The sequence below is a fragment of the Ziziphus jujuba genome, chromosome 11 (assembly GCF_031755915.1).
Source record: "Ziziphus jujuba cultivar Dongzao chromosome 11, ASM3175591v1".
NCBI lineage: Eukaryota > Viridiplantae > Streptophyta > Magnoliopsida > Rosales > Rhamnaceae > Ziziphus > Ziziphus jujuba.
This window is the reverse complement of record NC_083389.1, coordinates 20,546,580-20,572,348: the sequence shown is the minus strand read 5'-3', so window position 1 is coordinate 20,572,348 and position 25,769 is coordinate 20,546,580. Positions and strand designations below refer to the sequence as shown.

Below are 25,769 nucleotides of genomic sequence, written 5' to 3'. Positions count from 1 at the left end.
TACATTTTTTTTTGTGCATATTTGATATTTACAAAATAAATTCTTATACCAACACACTTATTTACCAAAAAAAAAAAAAAAAAAAACCTTTTTTTTTGTTTTTTTTTTGGGGCTATGCTCCAGGCATCCCTTGTTCCTCGGAGATTCGAACCCAAAAAAAAAAAAAATAAAAAAAAAATAATAATAATAATAAAATAATTTTAATTTTTCGTTATTTTTCGTAAATGAAAATTTTAATTTTGCATTGGTGGGAAATTTGCCGTCATCATTTTTGACCCCTTTCCCTTCTGATTAAACCTAGCCCTCTGAATTTCTCTCTGCGTAAAAAGTAGCAGCAAAGATCCAAAGGAATACCGCCGGACCATCAACGCCTGATCTTCGCAGGAAAGCAATTGGAAGATGGAAGATGGTGGAACCTTGCCGATTACAACATCCGTAAGGAACCCACCCTCAATCTGGCCCTCTGCCCTACACGCTCTAGAAGATTAAGCATAAGAAGAAGAAGAAGAAGAAGAAGAAGAAGAAAAAGGTGAAGCTCGCCGTCCTCCAGTTCTACAAGGTGGACGATTCTGGGAAAGTCTGGAGGCTAAGGAAGGAGTGCCCCAGTGTCGAGTGTAGCGTCGGAACTTTTAGGGCCAACCACTTCGATAGGCGCTACTATGGTAAGTGTGGTCCTTAGATTTCCTATCTTCAATAAATCACTGCTAGCTTTACTGCGTCATCTTCCTTGGTTTTCTTCTTTCCCTTTTTGTTTTTTTAAGTTGGGTTTCGGGCTTTGCTAGTTAGCAACAATGAGAGAGGCTACTATAGAGGCAAAGACATTGCCAGGGGCAGAGAAGAAAGAGCTAGCTTTTCTCTTTTGCTGACAAGTATGATGGGTTCCTCATAATATCTGAGAGTTCAGGAGCCAACATCCATGGTTATTTTATGCCTCTGTTTTCTTTTTCTTTTTCTTTTTTTTCCCTCTGAAATTGTACTTGGTTTGGCAAAGACCAATCGAATTTGGGGAAAATGGTAGAGGAAGTAGGAAGGTACTTGGCAACCTAGTATTTAATTCGATATATCTATATATATATATATATATATATGTTGAAGATTTATTGCAATTACCACAGATCTGAGATCTAATAGTACTAATGCATCACTATTCCTTCCCATTTCAGTATGATCTGCCTTTTGTGCATCTTGCTTTATAGTGTGTATATCAGCAAAGGTACTTGGGCTTAATTTTCTTCCGAAATTCAAGCTTTGAAATTTAGTCACATTTATGGGAACTTTTTTTTCTCTGTTTTATTTAACCTATGCTATAAGATGGGTTCTGATTTAATTTTTTGTTTATTATAAGTATGCATACTAAGATCCGTTTGGCTGCTCTGATTTGGTAATTTTGATTTATATGGAAATTACTACAACAAAAATTACTTTTTTAACCAAATTTTTCTTGTTGATTAATTCTTTTTATTTTGCAAGTTTCAGGTGGTAAGCATCCGGTGAAGGTGAAAGCAACTTAATTTCCTTCTTATACTTATCAAAGCAAGGTACATCTTCTATTTTATTATTCTATTGTTTGTAAGTTTCAAGTAGTAATGTATACATAAAGACTTGTCTGATGAGGTGATGCGCATGCTTCAGCTGCTATTACTATGCTTGTGCTTGTAGCCGTTGATTAATATTTCACAGAGATTTATTTTATATTTGTTCTAAGTTTAATTACAAATTGGATATGTAGTTTCATTTTTGAATATTGATAGCATCAGCTTTGGTACAAAATCTGAATTAGAATTATTATATAATTTTTCTATGAATTAAAATCTGATTTCATTTTAGTTGTTAAGAGGTGAAACTTAAGTTATCAATTTATATTGTCCTGAATTGAAACATACTTGAATTAATATACTCAATGAACATATTGTTTTATCAAGAAATGAGTTTTCAAGGCTTCTCTCTCTCTCTCTCTCTATTTATATATACATATCATGTATGCTAGTCACTTATTTATATGCTTTATTTATTTATTTTTATGTAGTCATGTCATACTGGTTTACTATCTATTCTTAGGCTAATGCTAATCACTTACTTATGATGTTTTATTCTTTTATCAGGTATATTGGTGTATTGGTAGTAGAAACTTTGGGTATTTTATAGAGACAATTATGGTGTAGGAGTTTGGCCTTGATTACCCAAAGGTGAAAACTTGCTCTTTACTAAATTATTATTTTTTCCAGTTGGTTTTATTAAATGCTATTTTTGTTGCAGTGATGGTTGGTTCCCATCTATATGGATTAAAGTTATCCAACTAAGCAGTTTGCTGGTTTACTAAGTAACTATATTTTGATTATTGGTTGGTGATTCTGATACTAAAATTTGGATTGCTTGTGAGATTTTCTATTGACCTTTCACTGTGCTTGTTTGAGTATTTCTTATGAAATCTTGACACTTTGGAACTATGTTTTATGTTTTCTCTTAACACCTAGGAAAAGGAAATGAGCTTAACCTCCCAATACCTCTCTAGATTTGAGACAATGTTGTCTTGAGTTGACATAATTGAGTCCTCACCAATGATGGTTGAGTAGAATTTCTCTACTATTATAGGCTTAAAATTGATATAATGATTTTCTTCGATTTTGCATCCTTGTAAAATTGTTTGGCGTCTCTGTAAGAGAATTGTTTGGGCTTGTGGTGTTAAGACTTGAGAAGATATTGTAGACTTAAGTCATTGTTCTATGTTTTATCATCATTTTCAATTTATTTTCTTTATATTTACGAATTTTGTAGGGAAGAATACACATGGAAATGAATTATAAGCTGGCATTTAGGGCTGCAGAGGCTGCTTTTAAGTTATTATGGAGGTTGGAGCTCCTTTAAATACTTACACCATCCTGGTATGCAGGTATGCAGTGTTTTCTGTTAGCATTCATAATTTTTCCAGGTGCACCTTTTGGACAATTAAGATTCAGGATTGATGAGTAGAGAAAAACTTTTTGATAGTTAATTATAGCTTTTCACATTGTCTTTATATTTTTTATAGTTAATTATAGCTTTTCACATTGTCTTTATATCTATCTGTCTATATATGTATATATTATTTTAGTTTGAATTTCAATTTCTTAGGTCTTCTTTTTAATTTATCATCCGTTATTTTTTAGTAAACGTCAATAGTAATTTGCATTTGTTCATGTTTGTGTTTGGAGGGGTTTTCATAAGAAAGTTTGAAGAGGGTTCAGGATTTCGTTTAGTGGTCATATAGCTCTTTTTGTAGGAGAATTGTCTGGTTGTGTATTATGACATGACAAGGTATTTCAGTCAGATTTAAGTCCTTGTTCTATGGTTTTATCATCACTTTTGGTTCTCTTTATACTTAAAAAGTGTTGTAGGGAAGAATTATATTTTGGCATTTGTGATAGGATCCGCTTCGGAAACCTTCTTGGATCTCCTGTGAGATCCCGCCTGATGAAGTTCCACTGGACAATTCCTAAGAATATCTAATGGAACTCCACTTGAAACGTGGACAACAAACACAAGTGATATCAATAATATTTCAAACATTATATATAATAAATCCACAACAGCATAAAGTCCACAACCGGCCTAAGGTATCACATGCTATAACTACACACATAAGCAATATAGTCTCTACTAGGATTCATATTTAAATCAAAGCATTTTAAGAGTGTCAGTAAAGTTTAGAAGTACAATAGTAGTAAATAAGTTAAGGAAGACAGATAATAAAGGAAGGAAAAATACTAGTGCTGTAGTGGAAGAAACAAAGTGATAAGCTGAGTGCGAGGTAGATTGCTACTAACTGTTTGGGCCTAGGGGAATGAATTTAAAACAAATAAAACGTGAGATAAAGAAATTTCAGTGAGTGACATTGTATAATAGAAAAATAATAATTTTTTTCCACAAAAATCTCTCTCAAGATCTTTCGTTCTATTTGTTTGAAAAGTTTCCCATTTAAAATTGTTTTATAAAACCCAAACTTGTACTCCAATTGAATATTGTAAAATTGATGCTCAAAAGCACAAAAATGAACAATTAATATAATATTACAAAATACGTTAAACAAGATATGGAGTTTGAACATAAAATCTTATAAGCTCAATTTCATGAAATAATTATGAATGTGTAGCAATAACCACCATTTTGAAAACCAACAATATATTCAAACGTATACAATGTATAAAACTATAAACCATGGAATATCCCCATCTTACGACCTTCAATATCCGAAATGTATCGTGGAAATAGTAAATCGTTAGGACGTATTCAACTTTATGGTTCGTGGCAATAATATCCTGTGGGTCGAGGCTCAATGTCACGGTACCGTGGCAATAATAACCTATGGGGTAAATGCAATCTTATGGTCTGTGGTAATAATATATTGTGGGTCGAGTCCAACCTTACGGTACCGAGGCAATAATAATAAATCATCGAATAAATTCGATGTCATGGTCCGTAGCAAAAATATTTTGTGGGCTACGTATAACTTCACAGTACCGTGATAAAAACCCAGCACATTGTAATATAATTCTAAATGGGAACTCTGGTACTATATGGTACATCAATTGAAAATAACTGATACAGTATCCTTAAAACAATCTTGTAATATATTAAATATTTTTCCAAACAATACTGTATCATAAGTTCTTATTTAATATTTAAATTCAACTGTTTATTTAAATATTTTAAAATTTTCAAATCATCATTTCATATAAAACGAGAAATACACAATGAAACATATTCACCATAAACCAATTTTAAGCATATAAAATTTTAAAATATTTGAACATGTTTAAAATCATATAATTTTCAATCTACTTTCTCAAATCAATCATTTCTGAAATGATTAAAAATTCAATTCAAATACCGAAATATTTTAATACCACAAGTTCACTTATGAATTCATTAGAATTGAAAACCATTTAAAATATTATCAAGTATCACATAAAATGACAACTCATTTATAAAAGCAGATATTTATATATATACATAAACCAAACATTTAATCAAATGGTATTACGCAAATTATTCAAATCACATATATATTATATTATACCTCAAACAATTTTAAAAATTATAAAACCATTTATAGTACTGCAGATGCTCACTCCTATTCTTGTTTTCAGACTCAATGTAAGTGCCTAAAATATAATAAAATATTTTTCAGGCTTTAATAATTAAACTAGAGATACTTGTATGTTCCAAATATCTTAAATTGACTTATACTATTATGAAATTATGTAAATTGAACACCTGATGGTCTAATTATACCGCCTATCCTTTGGATCCGGTATTTTAAATTGGGAATTTTCATCCGAAGTCTAATCTTTCGAAATTGAACCTCCTAGTGGGTCTTCATAATATTTAATTTCATTAATTCAACTTCAATTTTAACCAATTTGACCAATTTTGTCCAAATACAGTCCGAATTTATTCGAAAATTATCAAACGACCTTCAAAATTCACAAATTTTATATTGATGGAAAGACCAAGAGACAAGGAACTCACCAGTATGTTCACCTTGGTTCAAAAATTCCTCTGGTGGCCGGAAAACTCAGTTGAAGCTTTGGCCGAACGTTAAGTCGTATCTCCCAATCGGTGAGGAATCTAGGCAAAAGAACCATGAAAATGAGTTCAGAAGGATAAAAAAATAATGGGAAACGTCTATGGGTTTGCCTGAAACAGCTGAAAATCACAAAAATCCTACGACCTACCTCGTTGGCTGTTGCCACTTTCGCCGACCCAATCTGGGTACGTTCGACAGCCGTTCGGCGTGAAATTCTATGGCCAAGTTCGCCGTCGAGTCCTCTTCCTCCCTGGCTGACGTGTGTACAAGGATGGTGGTTGTAATGGACAAAAAAAGCAATGACTCGGTTTGTCATTAAATGGGTTGAAGCAACCCAGTTTGGACCCACGGGTTTGATGGGAGAATTTTTGGGATTGAGGCTGAAAAAGGTATTTTGGGATTTGATTTCTTATTTGGCACACTTACCAAGGCTTATATAGAGTCTAGGTCACTAACAGATAAAAATTGAGGATTAGTTTGGAAACTGATATAAAACTTATGTTTAAAATTTTTTAAAATCATAACTTTTTATCTATAATTCAAAATTTGGCGTTCCGTCAGTTTATGAACTCATATCGACTAGATCTACACAATGGTATATCAGTCAAACAAAAAATATTGATCATAGAAAAAATTAATTTGGACCCACATATGATTCACTTGGTCAAACTTGTTAAAATATATGTATTTTGGTACGGGGTGTTACATTTGGGTTTGCTGAGGTTTATTATGGATGGGTTCCTTGAAATACTTCTCTTCCAATTATGCGGGTATGAAGTTTTTTTTTTTTTTTTTTGGGGGTCAACATTCATAATTTGTTTTTCATTCGTGGTTCTCTTCTGAAATTCTGTATTTTATATTTATTATTTTCTAGTTGGTGCACAAGAAGTTGTGTTTATTCTCTTTTGAACTTGATAGTCACCTCAAAGTGACTAGTTGAGAGGAAAGTTGCAAAGTTTCAAGAAAAAAACATCATTAAAAGGGGATCATTTATTGTATAGATAGTATAATTTGCTTTGAATTATTTGATTTAGGAATTATAGTTGCTATTATCCGAGTTTGGAATTATAGTAGCCAGTAAACATGCTAGGTTGGTTTTCATTTGACTTTGGTTATTTAGGAATTTAAGGACCAAGGTCAAGTTCAATCAATCGAGTACATGTTTAAAATTAATGCAATGATGAGTTCAATACAAGATTTGTCTCCACCACTGCCCACCATCGCCATCACTACTTGTAATTGTTTATAGATTTTATTGCCTATGTTATACAAAATAATTGTTTTAATTGTGTAATGGCAATTATCTGCATATAAAGACAATTATTGTTTTTATAAATATTTAGAGTTTTGGTGCTCTAAGAATTTGCTAATTTGCTTTATATATTGTATATTTTTACACCTTTACTCTTAATTAATTTAGAAAATAACTAAAACAATTGCCTTTTAGTGGACAAATTGGTTACTTAAAATCCATACATATTGGTTGCTAAACATAAATCATTTAGAGACTAAGTTTGGTTGCTGGATGTAGAGCATTGGTGACCAGTTTTTGGTGATTAAAAATATTTTAGAATATGTAAAGGATCAAAAGTAATCACTGTGTTGGTTGCTGTGAGTATTTTCACCGATCAATCAATTCGGTCTCAAAAAGTAATTTTTCAACGACCATGTTGTTGGTCTATAATAATTATAATATTGGACACTTATACCACTTTAGGCCATAAAAGTTGATTAAATTGGTGAATTTTTTAGAGTTTTAGAAACTAAAGCATGGTCACAAAAAAATTTAAATTTGGTTGTTGAAAGTTTTAAGTTCTAGCAACCAAAGTTGTTCAGTAACTAAATATAATTAGTTACAAGCTTCTATCAACCATGTAGTGGCCATGTGTTTTTGGTCGTTGATATTCTTCAGCAACCAAAAACCCATTTTTGGCGACCAAAAAGAGTGGTTAATGAATGCGATTTTTTTAGTGAATGAAAATAACTATCCTTAAAAGACGATCCTATTTATTGTTATGCACGCCCAAGTTTATTCTTCTAGGTTTAGGGATATTTGCTTTGAAGTCTAGATTAAATAAAGAGGTTTTTGCACCGCTATTCCTCAAAGTATATTGCTTGTTGCATTTGAGTCCCTAAACTTTTCTCATTTGGCAAATTCGTCCCCGAACTCAGCAAAAGAGTGCACCTTTGATCCTGCATTATTCTGTCTATTTTCCACCATTACACGCATGTGTTTTGCACCTGAGTGTCAAATAAACGGCAACCTCATCTTTTCATCTTCATCTTCTTTCCAAAGGAAAAAGTCCCAGAAACACCAGAAATGAGCTCTTTCCAAAGATAGAGAGTGGCTTGTGGTGTTAGCATAGGTAAAGAGGGAGCCATGGCTCTTTAACTGTAGAAAAAGTTAGAGCTTAGGCTCGGTCCACTTGGTGAATATTGGACGCTGAAAGATAGTTTCAAAAGTAATGGAGAAAGGGATGAGTCTCTCTCTCTCAGCTATTTCTTTTCACTTCTTCTGGATTTGTCTTGGGAGTTGATTAGAGGGACTGTGCTTTAGCAGAGAAACCCCTTTAATTATTTTTATTTTTATTTTTTTCTTCCTTGGCTTACTAGGGGTTCTCTTGGTTTAACGAAGAAAGCGCAAGTGAGTATTTCAAAATTAATATATTTTTCAACTTAAAGATTGAAAATTTCTTTGATATTTTCTTTTAGATATCAGAGAATAATAAATAAACTGAAGGAACTCTTTCTGCTTTTAAAGCTTCAGAACCCAATTTTTTTTTCTTTTTTCTTTTTTTTTTTTACAGGGAAATCAAAGCAGTGTAAAAACAAAAAACAAAAGGAAAAAAAAAAGAAAGTTCACATTTATAGATGTGAAAGACTTCTGTGGTGGGATTCGGAAGATAATCACCTCATCTCGGGTTGATTGGTGCTTGGTCACTTATAATCTTAATTATACGAAAGATTATTGGTTGTTTTTTTTTTTTTTTTTTTTTGGCAGGCTCAATTTTGTAATTATCTTAATTATATAAATGTGGCTGATGCTTCTCGGCAATAGAGCCATTGCTTGAGTGTTCATAAGAAATTATACTTGTTCATCTTGAAGCCTCTCCTTGATGCTTTGTTCTAATGATTTTTTGTTATATACGGTTTTTTCATTTGTGAGAGATGACCCTGTGACAGAGATGAGAGAGAAGGCATAAGCTTATGAGAAAAAACAAAAATTGCCCGTAATTTGACTCTTACTTGCATATTTTGTGCGTTTCACCTCAGAAAATAGACAGAATAATGGAGAACAAACTTTGCACTCTGCTTGGTTGGGGGACGACTTTGTTAATATAAGGGGAAAAAAAAAAAAATTAGGGACTCAAAGGTAACAAGGGATATAATTTGGAGATCAATAATGCAAATATCCCTTAAATAAAATATGACTATAATCATCAAACTGTTCTTGAAATTTGAAATGCCTTGTACAAAATTTAAAAGAGTGTCATTCTTATTTTATTTATTTACATATATACTCAGGTCCATATAACATTAGATCTTTCTTTTTCAACTGTTGGATTGCATTAAGGGCAGAAACTGAAAATTATATTTATCAATAATCTGAATTCAACATGGTTGGTCCATTTTTTCTAAGTAGGATTTTAGTATATCATTAAATTATTTGATTATTTTTAAAATTTGAGCATTTAGTGCTATTTCATGGTAATCAAGGTAGATCTTAGTTTAGTAAAGTAAAATAGATCTTACTTGAGACTAATTTTATATATAAGCCTTTTATTTATTTATTTAGAAATATAATTATAGAACAAATAATAATAAAACTATTATAATAACCATTGAATATTTTTATTATTTTTCCAAAAAGAAAAAGACCATTTTTTTTTTCCATGATCTAGATGATGGTCATTAGTTAAATCTTCCATTGAATTTTCAATTACATAATCTAAATTTTGTGGTTTTTTAACAATGACTTTTTCAAGAGCGATTGTATAAGCGCTTCAGTTTTTTGGTTTTTTTTTTTTTTCCTCTTTAGTTTTTCATATTCAAATAGTTATTTTCTAGAATAAATTTTAATTTCTATAGCAAAAAAAGATTTAAAAAAAAAAAGAAGAAGAAGAAGAAGAAAACAAAACAAAATAAAATAAATACAAAAGTAAAAGAAGATTGGAAAAATAGAAACTGGTTTATGGTAAAACAAAGACAGAGAAGCATATTGATAAAAACTTTATAAGTAGTTATTTATAGAGAAGAGCAGAAATACAAAAACAAAATTGTAAATCACACACTTATGAAGAAGATGGAGGTTTTTTGTTTTTTTTTTGTCATATTTCTATTAATAAGAGAAAATTTTTCCAAAAGCTATTAATTTTGGTCCCTGGTTAGTTAAATTTGAATAAAATATCTATTTTCTTTTTGCAATCAATAATTTTGCATAAAATAAGACATAAATATATTTTTATTAATTAGTTTTTGTGATATTTACTATGCATTATTATATAGGTTGCCTTAATCATATTTGGTGATATTTAATTTTGATATGGGTTTCAAAAATATATATATATATATATATATATTGTTAATTAATATGCTGTATTCTTTCCCAAAAAGAATATATTCATCTAATATTTATATATTATTTTAAATCATGTTATCTCCAAATTTTGGCCTTTTAATTTGGCAAAAATAAATTTCTTCTAGAAAACTCTTTAAATAAAACAAATATATATATAACTTATTATGTATCTATGACTATTGTGCCACTATGATTGTTGTGCCATATGCGGTTGCACATCTTGCATACCTTTAGGGTAATTTTATAGTTCTATAAATAACTTGAGCGTTTAAAAAAAAAATTGATAATTTAACATAATATGAAATTTACAGCCTTTTAAATGAGCTTTTTCTCCAAAAAATTATGCAAACATTTTATGGCTCACTAAGATTTTGTGTTCAAATTATGACAATTTCATCCAAAAGCACATGAAAGAATATAAAGGAACCTAAAAATGGTCAGATTTACACACACACACACACATATATATGTAAAAGGGAAAACGAGAAAGAAAATATAAATATAATTGTAACCCACTTCTAGTAGTTTATATGAAAAATAGTACTTCAAGGTGAACAACTTTCAAAAGAATTTTAAAAAAATATATAAAAGACTACAATTTTTAATACATATCTCTTTTCCTTTTGTTGAGGGTTTACTAGGTGTTTTTAATTGATACCTTATGTTTTAAATGATATTCAGGTAATTTTCACCTTGCTGTAAGCTAAAAAAATTAAAAAAAAAATGAAAAGGTCCTTAATAAATTCTATACTTGATTTTATACTCTTAAACACTTGATGTAAAAAAAAGAAAAAAAAAAAATTGATGGGTCTTCTGGTGGAAATTATCCGCCGTCTTAGAAACTTAACATAACTTGCCATTGAGGTTTACTCAAAATCAATTTCTTGTACTAATAACAAGGGAATTCTCTTTTTTGTTTTTTTTTCCCCTCCTTTTTGGAATAATAATAAGGGAATTCATTGATATGTAAGCAAAGCATCATTTTCTCTTTACCTTTCCTAGAATTACATTCTCTTTTCCTTCCCTACTTGTTTAGCAAAGAATTATATTCTCTTTTCATTTCCCTATTTATTTCTTGCCATGCCATTTCTAATGGGTTACCTACTTTGTGTTTTTTCCATTTCGTGTGATTCAACCTTCATTGCTTTCCACTTCAAAAAAAAAAAAAAAAAAAAAATCTTCATCACTTTATTAAGTCATTCTCTCTCAAGAGGATTGCTCTGTTGATTTGTGTAATTATAAAAGGTATGTTCTCTTGGATCTAAATTGTCTGTTTGTTTTTGTTCACTCTATTTCTTTATGCTTGTATAAATTGTGTGTTTTTACTTTTATTCTTATTATTCTACTTAAATGAATCCTCTATAACCATTCAATCTCCTTGTTTAATTTTGTTTCCTATGTAGTTTTTCTTCAAAATAGGAATTAAATTGAATCATCTTCTAACTAGGTTCTAGAGTGGACTAGGTATATATATAGAAAAGCCTTGGTCACTGATTTTATAAATTAAATGAACATTTTAAGATGTTTCATAGAGATTAAATTAATGAATTTATTCAACCGTCCAATAATATTACGATAAGTATCAAATGACATTAATTTGATGTTCTTAGAATTTTTTTAATTTTGTTTTTTTTTTTTTTTTACTATTATTATTATTTTTTTAAGGATAGAAGCAAAAGAAAGAAAGACTTGTTGGATGATATCCAAAAATATTCTCGTCACTTTGATTATGTGGAATTTCTTTAATGTTCCTAGGGAATTGAATAGGGCTGCTGACTGGGTAGCCAAATTAGCTAGGAATAAAGATTTACATCCAAGTTGGATACTACTTTATTCTGGATTTTGTTAATGTGCTACAGAGTCAAACTGATGTTTTGGTTGTACCAAAGATTTATATCCAAGTTGGATGCTACTTTATTCTGGATTTTGTTAATGTGCTACGGAGTCAAATTGATGTTTTGGTTTTCTCGTTGTCGAAAATTCACTTCTCAAACAAACAATGACCATGCAAATTCAAAAACCATAACACACGATGAAATTCCTGTTTAACTCTACAACTTTTGTAAATTTTATATATTAACCATAACATAAATTTTTATTGTTCCTTTTTAAGTACATATAGGAATCACGCCTACATATTTCAACGATCAGATAGGATTTTACTGACAGTAAACACCATTTAAAATAAAAAAAAAATAAAAGACAACAACTTTTTCCTAAGCATAGTAAAACAGAAGACACTAAGTCTAACCCAGCAACTGTCACACTTGTTAATCCAAATAAATTCAATTTGTAAGACACATTAGCTTTTATTTTATTTATTTTGATAAAATACACTTAGTAAATTTTAACATAGCTAAGATGCTATACCAACATTTATTTTATGGAAGTATGCATACATTTTAATATAAATAATGATATCAAATAACGGAAAAGTATAATGATGATGATGATGATGATGATGATAATAAAAGATTACTTAAAAGGAAAGAGAAAGCCAGAAACATCCCAACTAGGTTGGCATCCTTCCAACTTTCACCACTGAACAAGCTAAAATTAAAATTTATTAGGTAATAATAATAATAACAATAATGATAATAATATTTTGAGGTAATACACACATAATTATAACAAAAGTATATTTCTTAACCTATTTCAAATGTTCTAAAAAAATGAGATGTAGCAATAAATTATCCAGTATTGTGCACATTCTTTTAAAAAGATATTCTCTCAAAAAAAAATTATTTCAGATATTTTTTCTACTCTACAATTTGTAGTTTTAATTGCCTTATCCGAATTCCAATCCTCCAATCCTTATATATATATATATATATATATATATCTACACACATAAAAGTATATTTATTTACTACCTTTGCCAGTTCAAATATTTTATTTTATTTTATTTTTTAAGGTATACAAGTACTATTTTTTATAGTTATTTGAAACTTTTTTTTTTTAAGTATTTAAATAGATTTTTTTTTAAAAAAAATTTACCCTTTCAAAAAAAATTCTTGGGAAAAAATTTGCACTCCACTTTTTTCCCATAATTTTCTTTTCAAAATATATTTTTTGGACTTTTCTTTACCTCTAAAAGCTTTTTAAAATTTTGTATTATTTGTAGGGAAAAGAATTTCTCTATAGTTATATATATATATATATATATACATATAAATAGTTATTAACAGCGTGGTAGATTAACCATATTGTTGGGAAAAATCACACAAACAAGAATAACACAGTGGGAATATATTTTTCCTCTTTGTGCAATTAAATAGGCAAGCCCCCAACAAACCAAATTGATAAAACAACAATAAATAAAAATAAACAAAAATAGCACCAAGATTTTATATGGAAACCTTTAAAACAAAGGGAAGTCCAAACTCATCCACTATCAATAAACTAATGGGGTATAACATGCATTAATCAAACTAATAAGTTTTAATATCACACAAATGGTTTGTTCTAGGAGGAGGAAACAACAATCAGACTGTAAGGATCGTGGCCTTTACTCCCAAAAAAATATTTGAAAAAGATCCAATAGTGTATGATGACTGTTGGACTAAAGGAGTTACTATTCTCGAAAATCTCCTCCCCCCCGCCCCCTCCTCTACCAAAGCTTTAGGTAGCTTTTTCACTTGGACTATTCACTTTCTTGCTTAGTTTGTCTCCACTTCACAAATCAATCCTATTTATAAGAAATGGTGAGCTTTGACATGCTTCCAAGTCCTCCACATTGAACCATTGAAGACCCCATGAAACATGTGGGTCATCTTCTCTCCATGTGGGGAGGTACACCTCACTCAACAAACTCTCCCTCACGACTCACATGGAGGAGAGCTTTCTAAATCTACAACTTGTTTACAAATCTCAATATTATCTTGGTAAACCTTTAGTCATCATATACGAGGCATTGTCATCGATATAGATATTCTCCAGTTGCACTAACTTTATCTCCATTACATCCTTAATCTAGTGATACCTTCCATCGTTATGTTTTCACTAAGAGTGGAAGAGGGGTTCTTACTAATATGGATAACATTTTGACTATCATAGTAGAGAACAAACTTTTCCTACTTCTAGCCTAATTATTTTAGGAACTTATTCATCAATAAGACATCCTTGGAACCCTCAATAATTGAAATATACTTAGCTTCAATGGTAGATAAAGCAACACATTTCTGCAATCTTGATTACTATGATACAACACTCCTTGCATAAGTAATCAGATACACTAATGTAGACTTCATAAAATCAATATCACAAGCCATCTTTGCCTCTATGTATCCATCCAACATATGCTTTTCATCTCCAAAATATAGATAGGCTCTATAAATATCTTTGAGATACCTAAAAATCTATTTTATAGCCTCCCAATGATCTTTGCCTATTTTTGAAAGGAATCGACCGACTACACCAATTGTACAAGTGACACCGTGTCTTGTGCATGACCACCATAACATATATCAAATTACCAACTGCTGGTGCATAAGGCACCTTCTTCATCAGTTTCTTGTCTTTCTCACTTATAAGACATTGTTTTAGGCTAAGCTTGAAATGACATACAAGTGGAGATATAACTGATTTTACCTCACTCATATTGAATCTCTCCTAAACTTTCTCAATATACCTCTCTTGAGATAACTATGTTTTATGTTCTTCCTGTCACGAGTGATCTTCATGCCAAGGATCTGTTTCATTAATCCCAAATGTTTCATGTCAAATGACTTATGAGTTCCCTTTTTCAACTTTTTAATCTTACTTTCACCATGAACCACAATTAGCATATCATGAACATAAAGCAAAAGAATAATAAAGTCATCTTTAGAAAATTTCTTCATAAATACAAAGGCATCAAAAGTAGTCTTACTATACTCGTAATAGTTCTATAAAGGAGTCAAATTTTCTATACCACTTTCTTGGTGCTTGTTTGAGCCTGTACAATCTTTTTTTTACTCTACCTTGAATTCTTCAAGTTGCTCTAATAAAACTGTTCCATCAAATTCCTATGGAGGACAGTTTTCACATCAAGTTGTTCAATCTCCAAATTCTAACTAGTAGCTAAACCCAACAGCACTCTAATAGAAGAAATTTTCATAATAGGTGAAAAAATTTCTTCCAATATATTCCTTTTTTCTGGTTAAACCCTTTCAAAACCAGTGTTGCCTTGTACCTTGGTTGTGAGCAATTCTTTTGAGTCTTCAACTTGAAAACCCATTTGTTCTTCAAAGACCTTTCATCATTTGGTAATTTACCAAATTTTACATGTGATTCTCATGCATGGGTTTCATGTTTTTTTGTATAGCATCTATCCATGAACATCTCTTCTCAGCTTCACAGCTTCTTCATAGCTCTCTGGGCCTCCCCCATTAGTGACCATCACATACTCATGAGGTGGATATAAGCTAGAGGTTGTTTTGCCCTTGTAAATCTTCTAAATTGATGTCCAGCTGGTGAGTCTGGAAGGTTTACTTCATCTTGCTACATTTGTAGGCACATCATTGATAAGATTATCATCTATATTGGCATTGTCATCCTTTTGAACATCTGCCCTATCATTATCATGTCTCATAGATGGATAAGTTGGAACAAATATTTCTTGATAGGTAGACTTTGGTTTCCACTCTTCTCAAAGTCTTCAATGATCTAATCTCAAAATATTACAAAATCTTTGTTTTTAATGATTTTTATGTTAATGGGATCCCAAAATCTATTCATGGCCATATGCTGATGAAAATGCACTGTTTACCTCTACTGTCGAGCTCCGTTCGACTATCTTTGGGCACATATGAACAAATGTCCTACAGTCAATTGGTCATAGGAAACATAACTTCCTATCCAAACCTTTTTTTGGTACATCACTGTCCAAAGGAATTGAAGGTGATTTATTAATAAGTTCTATCGTTGTTTTTGTTGCTCACCTCAAAAGGACTTAGGCAGTTTTGCATGACAGAGCATACACCTAATCCTATCATTAATAGTGTGATTCATTCTCTATTCAAACTCATTATCTTGTTGTGTTGTTCGCACAAATTTTTCCAATTTGATTCCATTTACTTTACAATAGTCTTCAAATGGGCTCTATATTAGCCACCATCATATGCACGAATACATCTTAATTTCCTTCCAGTTTCTCTTTCAACGGTAGCATGAAACGATATCCAGCTCTTAACTTTTAGCCTTCAATGCAAAGCTCCAAATTTTCCTTGAGTAGTCATCAATAAATGTAACATAGTAGTTAGCACCGCTTAAAATTTTGGCATCTATCCAATAGAAATTAACATGCACCAAATCCAAAATACTGGATTTTCTAAAAGGAGAAAAAGTTTTAAATGCAACACTATGTTATTTACCAATTGTGTGTGCATATATTCTTCAAACCAAGAACTTGAAGTTTATGCTTCTTAGATAATATATGCATCCCATTTTCACTTAGATGTTCAAGTCTCATATGCTATAGCTCAGTGGAAGATTCATCAACTGCATACACAATTCTTCTATGTTGTTTTACTTGTAATGTATATAAAAATAGCTAGACATTTAAGAGTTACCAAATAATTTTATGTGACAATTAAACCCATGATCCAAATTGGGGAGTTCAAGTCCTGGATTTGGTTGTGGGGATTTAAGTCTTGTTTCATTGGTCTTTGTTGCTAGTGTTAGTCTTAGTTCTAGTTTTAACATAAGGTTTCAGATACACATCTTGGTAAAAGATTCCGAAACCCCAGTTGGAGGAATTGGAACTTAGGCTATGTTCGGAGTTTTCTTTTAGACCTGCTAAAATGGATTATGGAATATTTTTTCTCAAATAAAATGTTGTGGAAATTTATGAAGTTGGAATGTAATAAGCTACTTCTCAAATTCTACTTCTAGTATAATTAGAATTTTAATATTAAAAATTATAAATTAACCTTCAACTAATAAGATATATAATTCCCTGTTACCATGTAACTTTATGATTTTTTTTTTTATAATCATTTTTCTTATTTAAAGTTAGGTTTGTTTATGTTTTCTTGGTTTCTTCAATTATATATATATATATATATATGCTTTTTTGGGATGAGAAAAGAGAATATATACATACGTTAGATTATTTTATATGTAGTAAAAACATCAATTAGCAAAAATAATATATATATATATATATGAACAATAATAATTCATCTCTGTTTTGATGATTATATACAATTACAATTATCAAGCACGTTATTTAGCAAATGCCAAAATTATAATTTTGTTACTATGAGTAGTTTTGTAACAATAGTTTACCAAACACTTATCAAATTGATTAAAAAATTGACTGTTGCTACAGTAGAGTTTTATTGATTATTTCATAATTTACAGCAATATCAAACCAAATCTTATTCGCCATCTCGATATAGGTTTGAAGTTTCCAAAATTTCAATCATAATCAAGGGATCTTGAGCCGCTTAAATTTCCTAGTCTAATGTTCCTTAGTTTTAGTTCTAATTTTCCTATGGTCATGATCCAGTCGTACAGGGGTCTTAGATCTCAATTGCAATCCCATTACAAGGTTTCAGGGTTTAGGATCCAGTCGTGGCCTTTGGTTGTGGAGTCTCAATCTTTAATCTACATTTCTTAGGACCATTCCATGTGTGGGGTTCACAAATTTGGATATTGGCCCAAGGATCTCATGTCCCAAGCATGGTCCATGATTTGAATGCTAGGATGAGATATTTACTCATGACATTATATTGTGCTTAACTATAATAGTTTAGTGAGATATATCTTTTCAATTGTACATATGGTTTTTTGATAATATTAAATGTTCAATTTTGATATTGTTTTTTTAGTTTTGGTTTATGCTACGACAAACAAAATTAAATATGCATTTGGTAACACATTTGTTACTAGTCTTTATTTATTTTTATTTTTTAATTCCTAGTCTTCAGAAATTACTTTAAGGACTTATTGATTGTTATTGGAAACTATTTTAATCGATTTTTTATTTAATTATAAAAAATATCCCCTCTCCTGTCTCTCCTTTCCTCATTTCCTCTCAATTCTATGATAGTTCTTTCATCTTTTTTAAAAATATTAATAAATAATTGTTACCATAATATTAGCTAGACATTTAAAAGTTACCAAACAATTTTTCTATTTTTCGTAGTAGTAATAACAGTAGTTCAAATTTTTATTCTCTGTACATCCTAGCTACAGCTAGTACTCACATTGCAATTTATATATAATTACTGGTTTGTCTGATATATTTTCAAAGGAAAATGGACATTATCACTTCAATCATATCAAAAATTGGAGAAATGTTGGTGGAGCCCACTGGAAGACATCTTGGATACTTATTTCACTATAAAGTCAACATCAAGGCTCTTGAAGATGAAAATGTTAAGCTGATGAACAAGAGAGCTGATGTTCAAAAGTTGATCGATGCAGCAAATAGAAATTCAGAAGTCATCGGAGATGAAGTTAATTGGTGGGTTTCAGAGGTGGACAAGATCACAGATGAGCTGGAGAAGTTCTTGAAAGAAGATGCAACAGCAGACAAAATGTGCTTCCATGGATGGTGCCCAAACTTGAAGTTGCGACATTCTTTGGGTAGGAAAGCCAAGAAGCACGCAGAGGGTGTTCTGAAGCTCCAACAAGAAGGAAAGTTCGATAGAATATCCTACCCTGCACCTCCAACCAGAATGCACTTTTCTTCATCATCCATGAAAGACTTCAACTCGAGAAAGAAAATCTTAAATCAAGTTATGGAGGCTCTAAGAAATGAGAAGGTGAGCATGACTGCGATATGCGGGATGGGCGGGATCGGGAAAACAACCATGGCCAAAGAAGTTGCTAAAAGAGCAAAAGATGAGAAACTTTTTCGTGAGGTTGTTATGGTAACGGTGTCCCAAAATCCAAATGTTGGTCGAATCCAAGACACAATTGCAGATTTCTTGGGTTTGAAGTTTGATCAGAAGAGCGACGACGAAGGAAGAGCAGAAAAATTGCGTCAGAGAATATTGAAAGAGACAGAAAACATCCTTCTTATACTGGATGACTTGTGGAATAAACTTGATTTGGAGGCTGTAGGTATCCCCGATGGATGTAAAATTCTATTGGCATCACGAAATGAAGATGTTTGCAAGCAAATGAAAAGTCAAGAGATTTTTCCCATCAAAGTCTTATCTGAAGACGAAGCTTGGAATCTTTTCGAAGAGGTGGCAGGAATTTCCAATTGTACTCGTGATCTACACAAGGTAGCAAAAAAGGTTGCAAATGAATGCAAAGGCTTACCTGTTGCGATCGTCACTGTTGGAAGAGCGCTCGAAAATAGAGACGAAAGTGATTGGAATGATGCACTTCTCAAACTTGAAAAATCAATACCAGATAGCATGTTAAAAACGGATATAGAGGTCTATTCCCGTATCAAATTGAGTTACGACCTTTTAAGAAGCGAAGAAGCCAAGTCATGCTTTTTGCTGTGTTGTTTATTCCCAGAAGACTATGATATTGGTATTGAAACTTTGGTTCGATATGGGAAAGGATTAAGGTTGTTTCAAGAAACTCGGACAATGGAACAGACAAGAAACAGAGTTCATACTTTGGTTGGGTATTTAAAAAGATGTTTTCTACTGATGGATGGCAATGAGAAAGAGTGCATTAGAATGCATGATATTGTTCGTGATGTGGCCATATCAATCGCATCAAGAAAGGAGCACGATGGCTTCGTAGTTAAATGTGATAATGAAATGGAAGAGTGGCCAGAGATAGATTCAAGTGAAATGGAACATTGCACTGCAATCTCACTTGTATTTGATAAGAGAATCAAGAAGCATCCTGATAGTTTGGTGTGCCCCAATCTCAAGCTTCTAAGTTTGTCCTCGACAATTAAAATAAAATATCACTTTATGGTAAGATATGCTTGGCAGAAATTGGAACTGAGTGAGAATTTTTTCGAAGGGATTAAAGAAATCAAGGTTTTGGCTTTTCAAAGTATTTACTTTCAAACGCTTCCAGCATCATTGCAAATGCTACAAAACCTCCGGACCTTGCATTTGGAGTATTGTGAGTTAGGAGATATTTCAAGAATTGGAGGATTGGAAATGCTAGAAATCCTCAGCTTGATTGGTTCTTGGATCCAACAAGAGTTGCCAAAGGAGATAGGAAATCTTCAACATCTAAAGGTGTTGGATATGACAAAATGCAAAGGGCTTAATAGAATTCCACCTGGTGTACTCTCGAGATTAACCACATTGGAAGAGTTAAAGATTTTCCCCTTCAGTAGTTGGAGTTCTCTGGAAGGAAATGAAGAGAAAACCTCCGCAAGTCTTGATGAGATAACTCCTCTGCTTGATCGATATTTGAAAGTTTTAAATGTTTGGATACCAGAAGTGGAGTTTATTCCAAGAAACTTTATTTTCAATGATTTGACAAGATTTTCAATTGGTGTGGGTAGATATGCTAGAGATGAAATCAATGATTTGTTTAGAAAGAATTTGCAGCTAGACGAAGTTAGCACTGATTCTATAAAACAGAGTGGGATTCATCCAATAGTCAAGAAATGTGAAGCTTTGAGATTAAGGAAGGTGCATGATTTGAAGAATTTATTTCCCCATTTTGATGAGGAGGAGCAAGATGGTTTCCCGTGGTTGAGGATTCTTATAGTAGTCAACTGCAATGAAATGGAGTACGTGGTGAAATTCACGTCAAATAATAATCGGACTGATCTTCATGTTCCAAACAAATTCCCTCTTTTGGAGGAATTGTATTTGATGAATCTTGAAGGATTGAAGGGAATATTCCATTATAATTCTGATGATTTACAACTTCCTCCTACTGATCATCAGTTTGTTAGAAAGGAGAGGATTTCCACAGCATCATCTCTTCCAAGAGGATTTCCACAGCTCCAGAGTTTGTATGTAGGAAACTGCCCAACATTAGAAGAAATCGTTTCCGTATGGAACCGCAAAACTGATGATCCTATTAATACATCTACATCCGATGATATGATTCTCTTCCCCAAATTAACTGAGTTAACTCTGTGGTGGCTACCGAGTCTAATCAGTTTGTGCAGAGCCATAGATGATGAGGGAAGTACAGGGCCACCTAAGGTACGTACATATACGTATATATTTAAATGATTTAAAAAATTTAAACTTATGAAAGGTCAATGGCAATTAAAACTGCTAAGAGGTAAACTTATAATTTTTAGCATATTTGTTTAAGAGTTCATGTGGTGATTTAAATTTTACATTTAATTTATCATATTTAATTTTTTTTTTTTTTTTTTTTAGTTTAGTCCAATCATTATATAATGAATTTGCCCAAATTATATAGTCAAACACACTACACAAAAATAAATATATAAACCAAAATAAATATGTTTCAAAATAAAGTTACATGATTGAGTTTTCTTAATTTTATTGAATTTATTAATAACAAAATGTTTAATTGAACTAAAATAACATAAAAACATTGGTATGGAAAACGATGTGAGAATTTTATAGTTTGGAAATAAAAATATGCAAAATATGTCATAGTTTATGATAAAATAATATTAATCATTTTACTAAATTATTGTTCCAATACAATATGTATATGTATAGTATCATGATATTATTGGAATGTAATTGCATGGCTGTAGGATGCTGATGGAGTAGAAAGCAACATGGATAATATGAATACTCCTACTAACATACTTGTTCCCTTCAAATGTATAAAGTGGTTACCAAGTCTAGAAAAGTTAGAGGTGAACGACTGTGATTCAATAAAAGTACTTTTTGGTTTTCATGGAAATGATTCACCACAGCTTGATCCAATCAACAGTAATATTACCAATAATATTAATGTTGATCAACCAAATGATTCGGAAAATCTTTCTCATAAGAAGTGCTGCCTAATTGGGTGTCTACCATGTGGTAATATAGCTGGCAAACCCAACATGATACAAAATTCTCAAGAAATCATCGATACTTCCCACTTGACAAAGGATGTTAATCAGGATCGTCAGCTGGACAATCACAAAGAAGAGGTACAATGTTCTCTCTCTCTCTCTCTCTCTCTCTGTATAACTTTACAGAATATACTATTTAATAATATTTTTAACTGTTCTATAAATTAAATATTAAAAAGAAAACTTTCTTTCGTATGTATATAAAATTTTCAAATTTTTATTTTTACAAAAATTAATTTCTCAAAATTTTGTTTTCAGTATTTAAAAATTCTAAAAGAGTTATTTAGGAAAGAAAAAAAATTAAAAAAAATAAAACAATAAAGAAAATGGATATAAATATTATTTTTTAACTTCTATATTCATTGCTTGAAATAAATTTATCTTTTTTATTTTAGGTGGCTAATTTTAATATTTATTTAGGTTTTTTTTTTCCATTTTTAATAAATAAAAAACTTTAAAATTTATTGCATTTGGTATCTAAACTATTCAAGAATGAATGTGATTAACCTCTATAATTCAAGAATAAATGTTATATTTACTCCTATTTATATATAATGATTATTTAATTTTTTTCCCCACAAATTATTATAGTTGGTTTAGTAATTAAATGTTTAAATGAAAATTTAGTACTTTTAAAAGGACAATGTGGTCATCAAAAAAGTTTGTTTATATACATTTTAGAATTTATTTGATTCTTTAGTAGGTGACATTATCAACTATATTTAAATATCCATATGCTAAAGGAAAATATATAGAATTTAAGTTGGGCTATTGGTTTTTTGGTCCTGTAGAAAAATAATAATAAAATAAATAAAATATGATGTTTTGGGAAAGATCTTTGAGCTGCAAAAGTAATTGTTGCAGCTAAATCATGTTTTATTACATTAATTGATAACATTATTATTGCCATGGTACAAAAACCTGTTTCCATCCGAGTTTAATGTTCCATCTTTTGCAATTCCTATTTTGTCCTTAATGAAATTTCCTTTTCCCTTTATTTTGTTTATTCAATTCAAATAAAAATTAGTAAGTGTTGTTTTCCTTTTCTATCATAATTTCCTTATTTTATTAGAATAGATTAATATAGCATGTAAATCTTTATTAAAAAATAGTAAATATTGTTTTTTTTTTTTCTAGCATGATCTCTTTATTTTATTTGAATAGATTGATATAGCATGTAAATCTTTATTAAAAAATAGTAAATATTGTTTTCTTTTTCTCGCATGATTTCCTTATTTTAGTAGAATAGATTAAGATAGCATGTAAATCTTTATTAGCATGCAAAATTCTAAACTTCCAAATATATAAATATCTACACTTTGTTTAAAAAAAAAATAAAAAATCTATTGGTTATAAAAAAAAAAAATTTAAAAAAAAAGTGAAAGAATACATGCAAATTATTTTATAACATTCATTTATGATAAAATAATAAAAATGTTAAAATCTACATACACATATAAAATGTTAACTTTATTGTACAAATACTACTATTTTTAATCTTAGACAAAACAAAACTAAGAGAAAGAAGACATTAAAAATGTGTAATATTTACAATTTCAACAAAATTTGAGAGGGAAAAAAAAGTCATTACAAATGTAGAAAATAAATGATAAAAACTTCACAAGCATGATTGAATAAGGATAAAATTGGAACAGACAAAGAAGGTGTGTCAAAATCCTGCGGAAAAAAGTTTCTGCACCGTGGCAATAACATTGACCATTAATTATTTAGTTTAAAAAACAGTTTTAGCTTTAAAAAACATAAAAATAAATCCTCCTTGTAAAAAAACTTTTAAATTCGAGGTTACCAATCACATTAGTGTACTTTGAGTTGCTAACACTTTTAGCCAAATCTGTAGCATTTTTTGGCATAATCTTTGTCATCATTAATAATTAATTTATTTTTTGGTTTTTTAGTGGCTGATGAACTTGAAAGATTTAGATGTGATTTGGTGTAATTCGTTGGAGGTGGTATTCGACTATGGGGAAGGCCCATTAGCTCCAGCCCTCAATAAGTTGGAAAGTTTGGAATTACGTGGGCTATACAAGCTGATGCACATATGGAAGAAGGGTCCACAACAGGTCAAAACTGTTGGCTTCCAAAATCTGAAAACTCTATCATTACATTTTTGTCCAAGTTTGAGATATTTATTCACTGCTTCCATTGCCAAACTCCTCGTGATGCTAAAAGGTCTCAAAGTTACTTACTGTAAATCAATGGAAGAGGTCGTTGCAAAAACAGAAGAGGAGATCAATAATGTTAATGCGGAATTTTATGTGGTTTCATTTCCCAATCTGGTTTCCATTGAATTAAATTCTCTGAATAATCTCTACTATTTATGTCAACATCCTTATGCCTTTGAATTCCCATCCCTAGAAACTCTACAAATAAAAAAGTGTCCTAAGTTGCAGACATTTGTTACCGCAAATAAAACTCCGAAGATACCTAAGCTTAAGGTTGTAAAGCTTAATGGCAAAGACATGGTGATTTTGGAACAAGACCTTAATGGCATCATACGACGCCAGTTTGAAAAACCAGGTACCTATTTTAATTCCACCAACTTTTTAATTATTATTAGAGAATTTTTCAATCATTATATTTATATAATTTTTGTTGATAGTCTTTTTATATTTTGTTGACACTCGTCCTCTCTCACATGTAAATCCTATTATTTTTTGAACTTTGCTATTTAAATTAATAGAAAATTACTCATTAAAACCTTTTAAATCTGCCTTTTTGGAGCTGTTATTTTTTTTTTTTTAAACATCCGTTTCAAAAACTTACACTTGCCCAAATCAGTTAAATCTAACAAATTACATCAAATCTTGGTCAAGTGGGTTGCAACTGACCACTAAAATTGTTTATTTTTTTTTTCATTTTTTAAAATTAATTTCGGTGAAGACCATATAGAAGAAGAATAAGAAGAAGATCCAGAGAGCACAGAAAACGAAGAAGAAAGTCTAGAGAGCACAGAAGAAAAAGAAGAAGAACAAGAACAAGAACAAGTTGAAGAAGAAGAAAAAGAAACAGATATGCAAATAAAAAATTATGTATAGTAGAAGAAGAAAAACCAGAGATGGAAATAAAAAAACTTTGCATGGTAGTAGAACATATGCAGTTGGTATTCACAGTGTGGCAGTGCTATACCCTTCTTGTATATTCTTGAATATATAGAAAGCCTTTACAGAGAAATATTTATTGTCCATTAATTCGTCTGTTTTGTTAACATTGCACTCAACGAACCAAAAAATTTCTTCATGGGGTAGGTGCATATGCATGCCCTGTGGCTGTATCATTTTATGCCCTTGCAATGAAGCATGGGTATGTTATTGGTCTAGCCAGTGGTAAGAAGTTGGTTGTTGCACTTTATTATCATTGTACTAAACTGGTGCAACTGTTACAACATATAGGCAAAAGATTATAAATTACTTGATTCTCTACCTTTAGATATTATTTATTTATTGTTTTGGATAATAGATTCTCTACCTTTAAGCATTCCAATGATATTGCATTCTCATTGCAAATTAAAAAAAATAGCATAATTATAGTCTTTGCTTGTTTTAAGGGAACGTTGCATTTTTTGGTAGTGGACTCCGCTACAATAAAACTTATGGGATCCACATCATTTAATAATAAAATTGGGACAAATCCAAATTTTTTTGGTAGATAAAGTAGAATAATGTGATTAAATAAAATATCTATTTGTC

At 30.7% G+C, this 25,769-nt stretch overlaps 1 protein-coding gene across 4 annotated transcripts; it reads left to right on the top strand.

Moving 5' to 3' along the window:
- Nucleotides 1-90: 90 nt before the first annotated feature.
- On the top strand, nucleotides 91-25,510 carry LOC112489001 (disease resistance protein At4g27190). Of its 4 annotated transcripts, XM_060812654.1 has the most exons (8): nucleotides 91-662; nucleotides 1,477-1,538; nucleotides 2,103-2,186; nucleotides 2,776-2,890; nucleotides 18,385-21,220; nucleotides 21,754-22,140; nucleotides 23,979-24,600; nucleotides 24,964-25,510. In XM_060812654.1, exons 4-8 carry the CDS (start codon nucleotides 2,844-2,846, stop codon nucleotides 24,981-24,983), a joined length of 3,912 nt encoding a protein of 1,303 aa, XP_060668637.1. In that variant the 5' UTR covers nucleotides 91-662; nucleotides 1,477-1,538; nucleotides 2,103-2,186; nucleotides 2,776-2,843; the 3' UTR covers nucleotides 24,984-25,510. The 4 variants fall into 4 exon arrangements, 2 of the variants coding, with proteins under 2 accessions (XP_060668637.1, XP_048321228.2); XR_009634803.1 differs by lacking the exons at nucleotides 18,385-21,220; nucleotides 21,754-22,140; nucleotides 23,979-24,600; nucleotides 24,964-25,510 and adding an exon at nucleotides 6,687-8,309 and having other exon boundaries at nucleotides 121-662; XR_007238486.2 differs by lacking the exons at nucleotides 18,385-21,220; nucleotides 21,754-22,140; nucleotides 23,979-24,600; nucleotides 24,964-25,510 and adding an exon at nucleotides 8,374-8,909 and having other exon boundaries at nucleotides 122-662.
- Nucleotides 25,511-25,769: the final 259 nt, after the last annotated feature.

Excerpts from the sequence above, each read along its gene's own strand:
- LOC112489001 (XM_060812654.1), top strand. The coding sequence starts at position 2,844 with ATGGAGGTTGGAGCTCCTTTAAATACTTACACCATCCTGGTATGCAG. Across the intron at positions 2,891-18,384 it reads TACACCATCCTGGTATGCAG|GAAAATGGACATTATCACTT; the intron begins GTATGCAGTGTT and ends ATATTTTCAAAG. Across the intron at positions 21,221-21,753 it reads GAAGTACAGGGCCACCTAAG|GATGCTGATGGAGTAGAAAG; the intron begins GTACGTACATAT and ends GCATGGCTGTAG.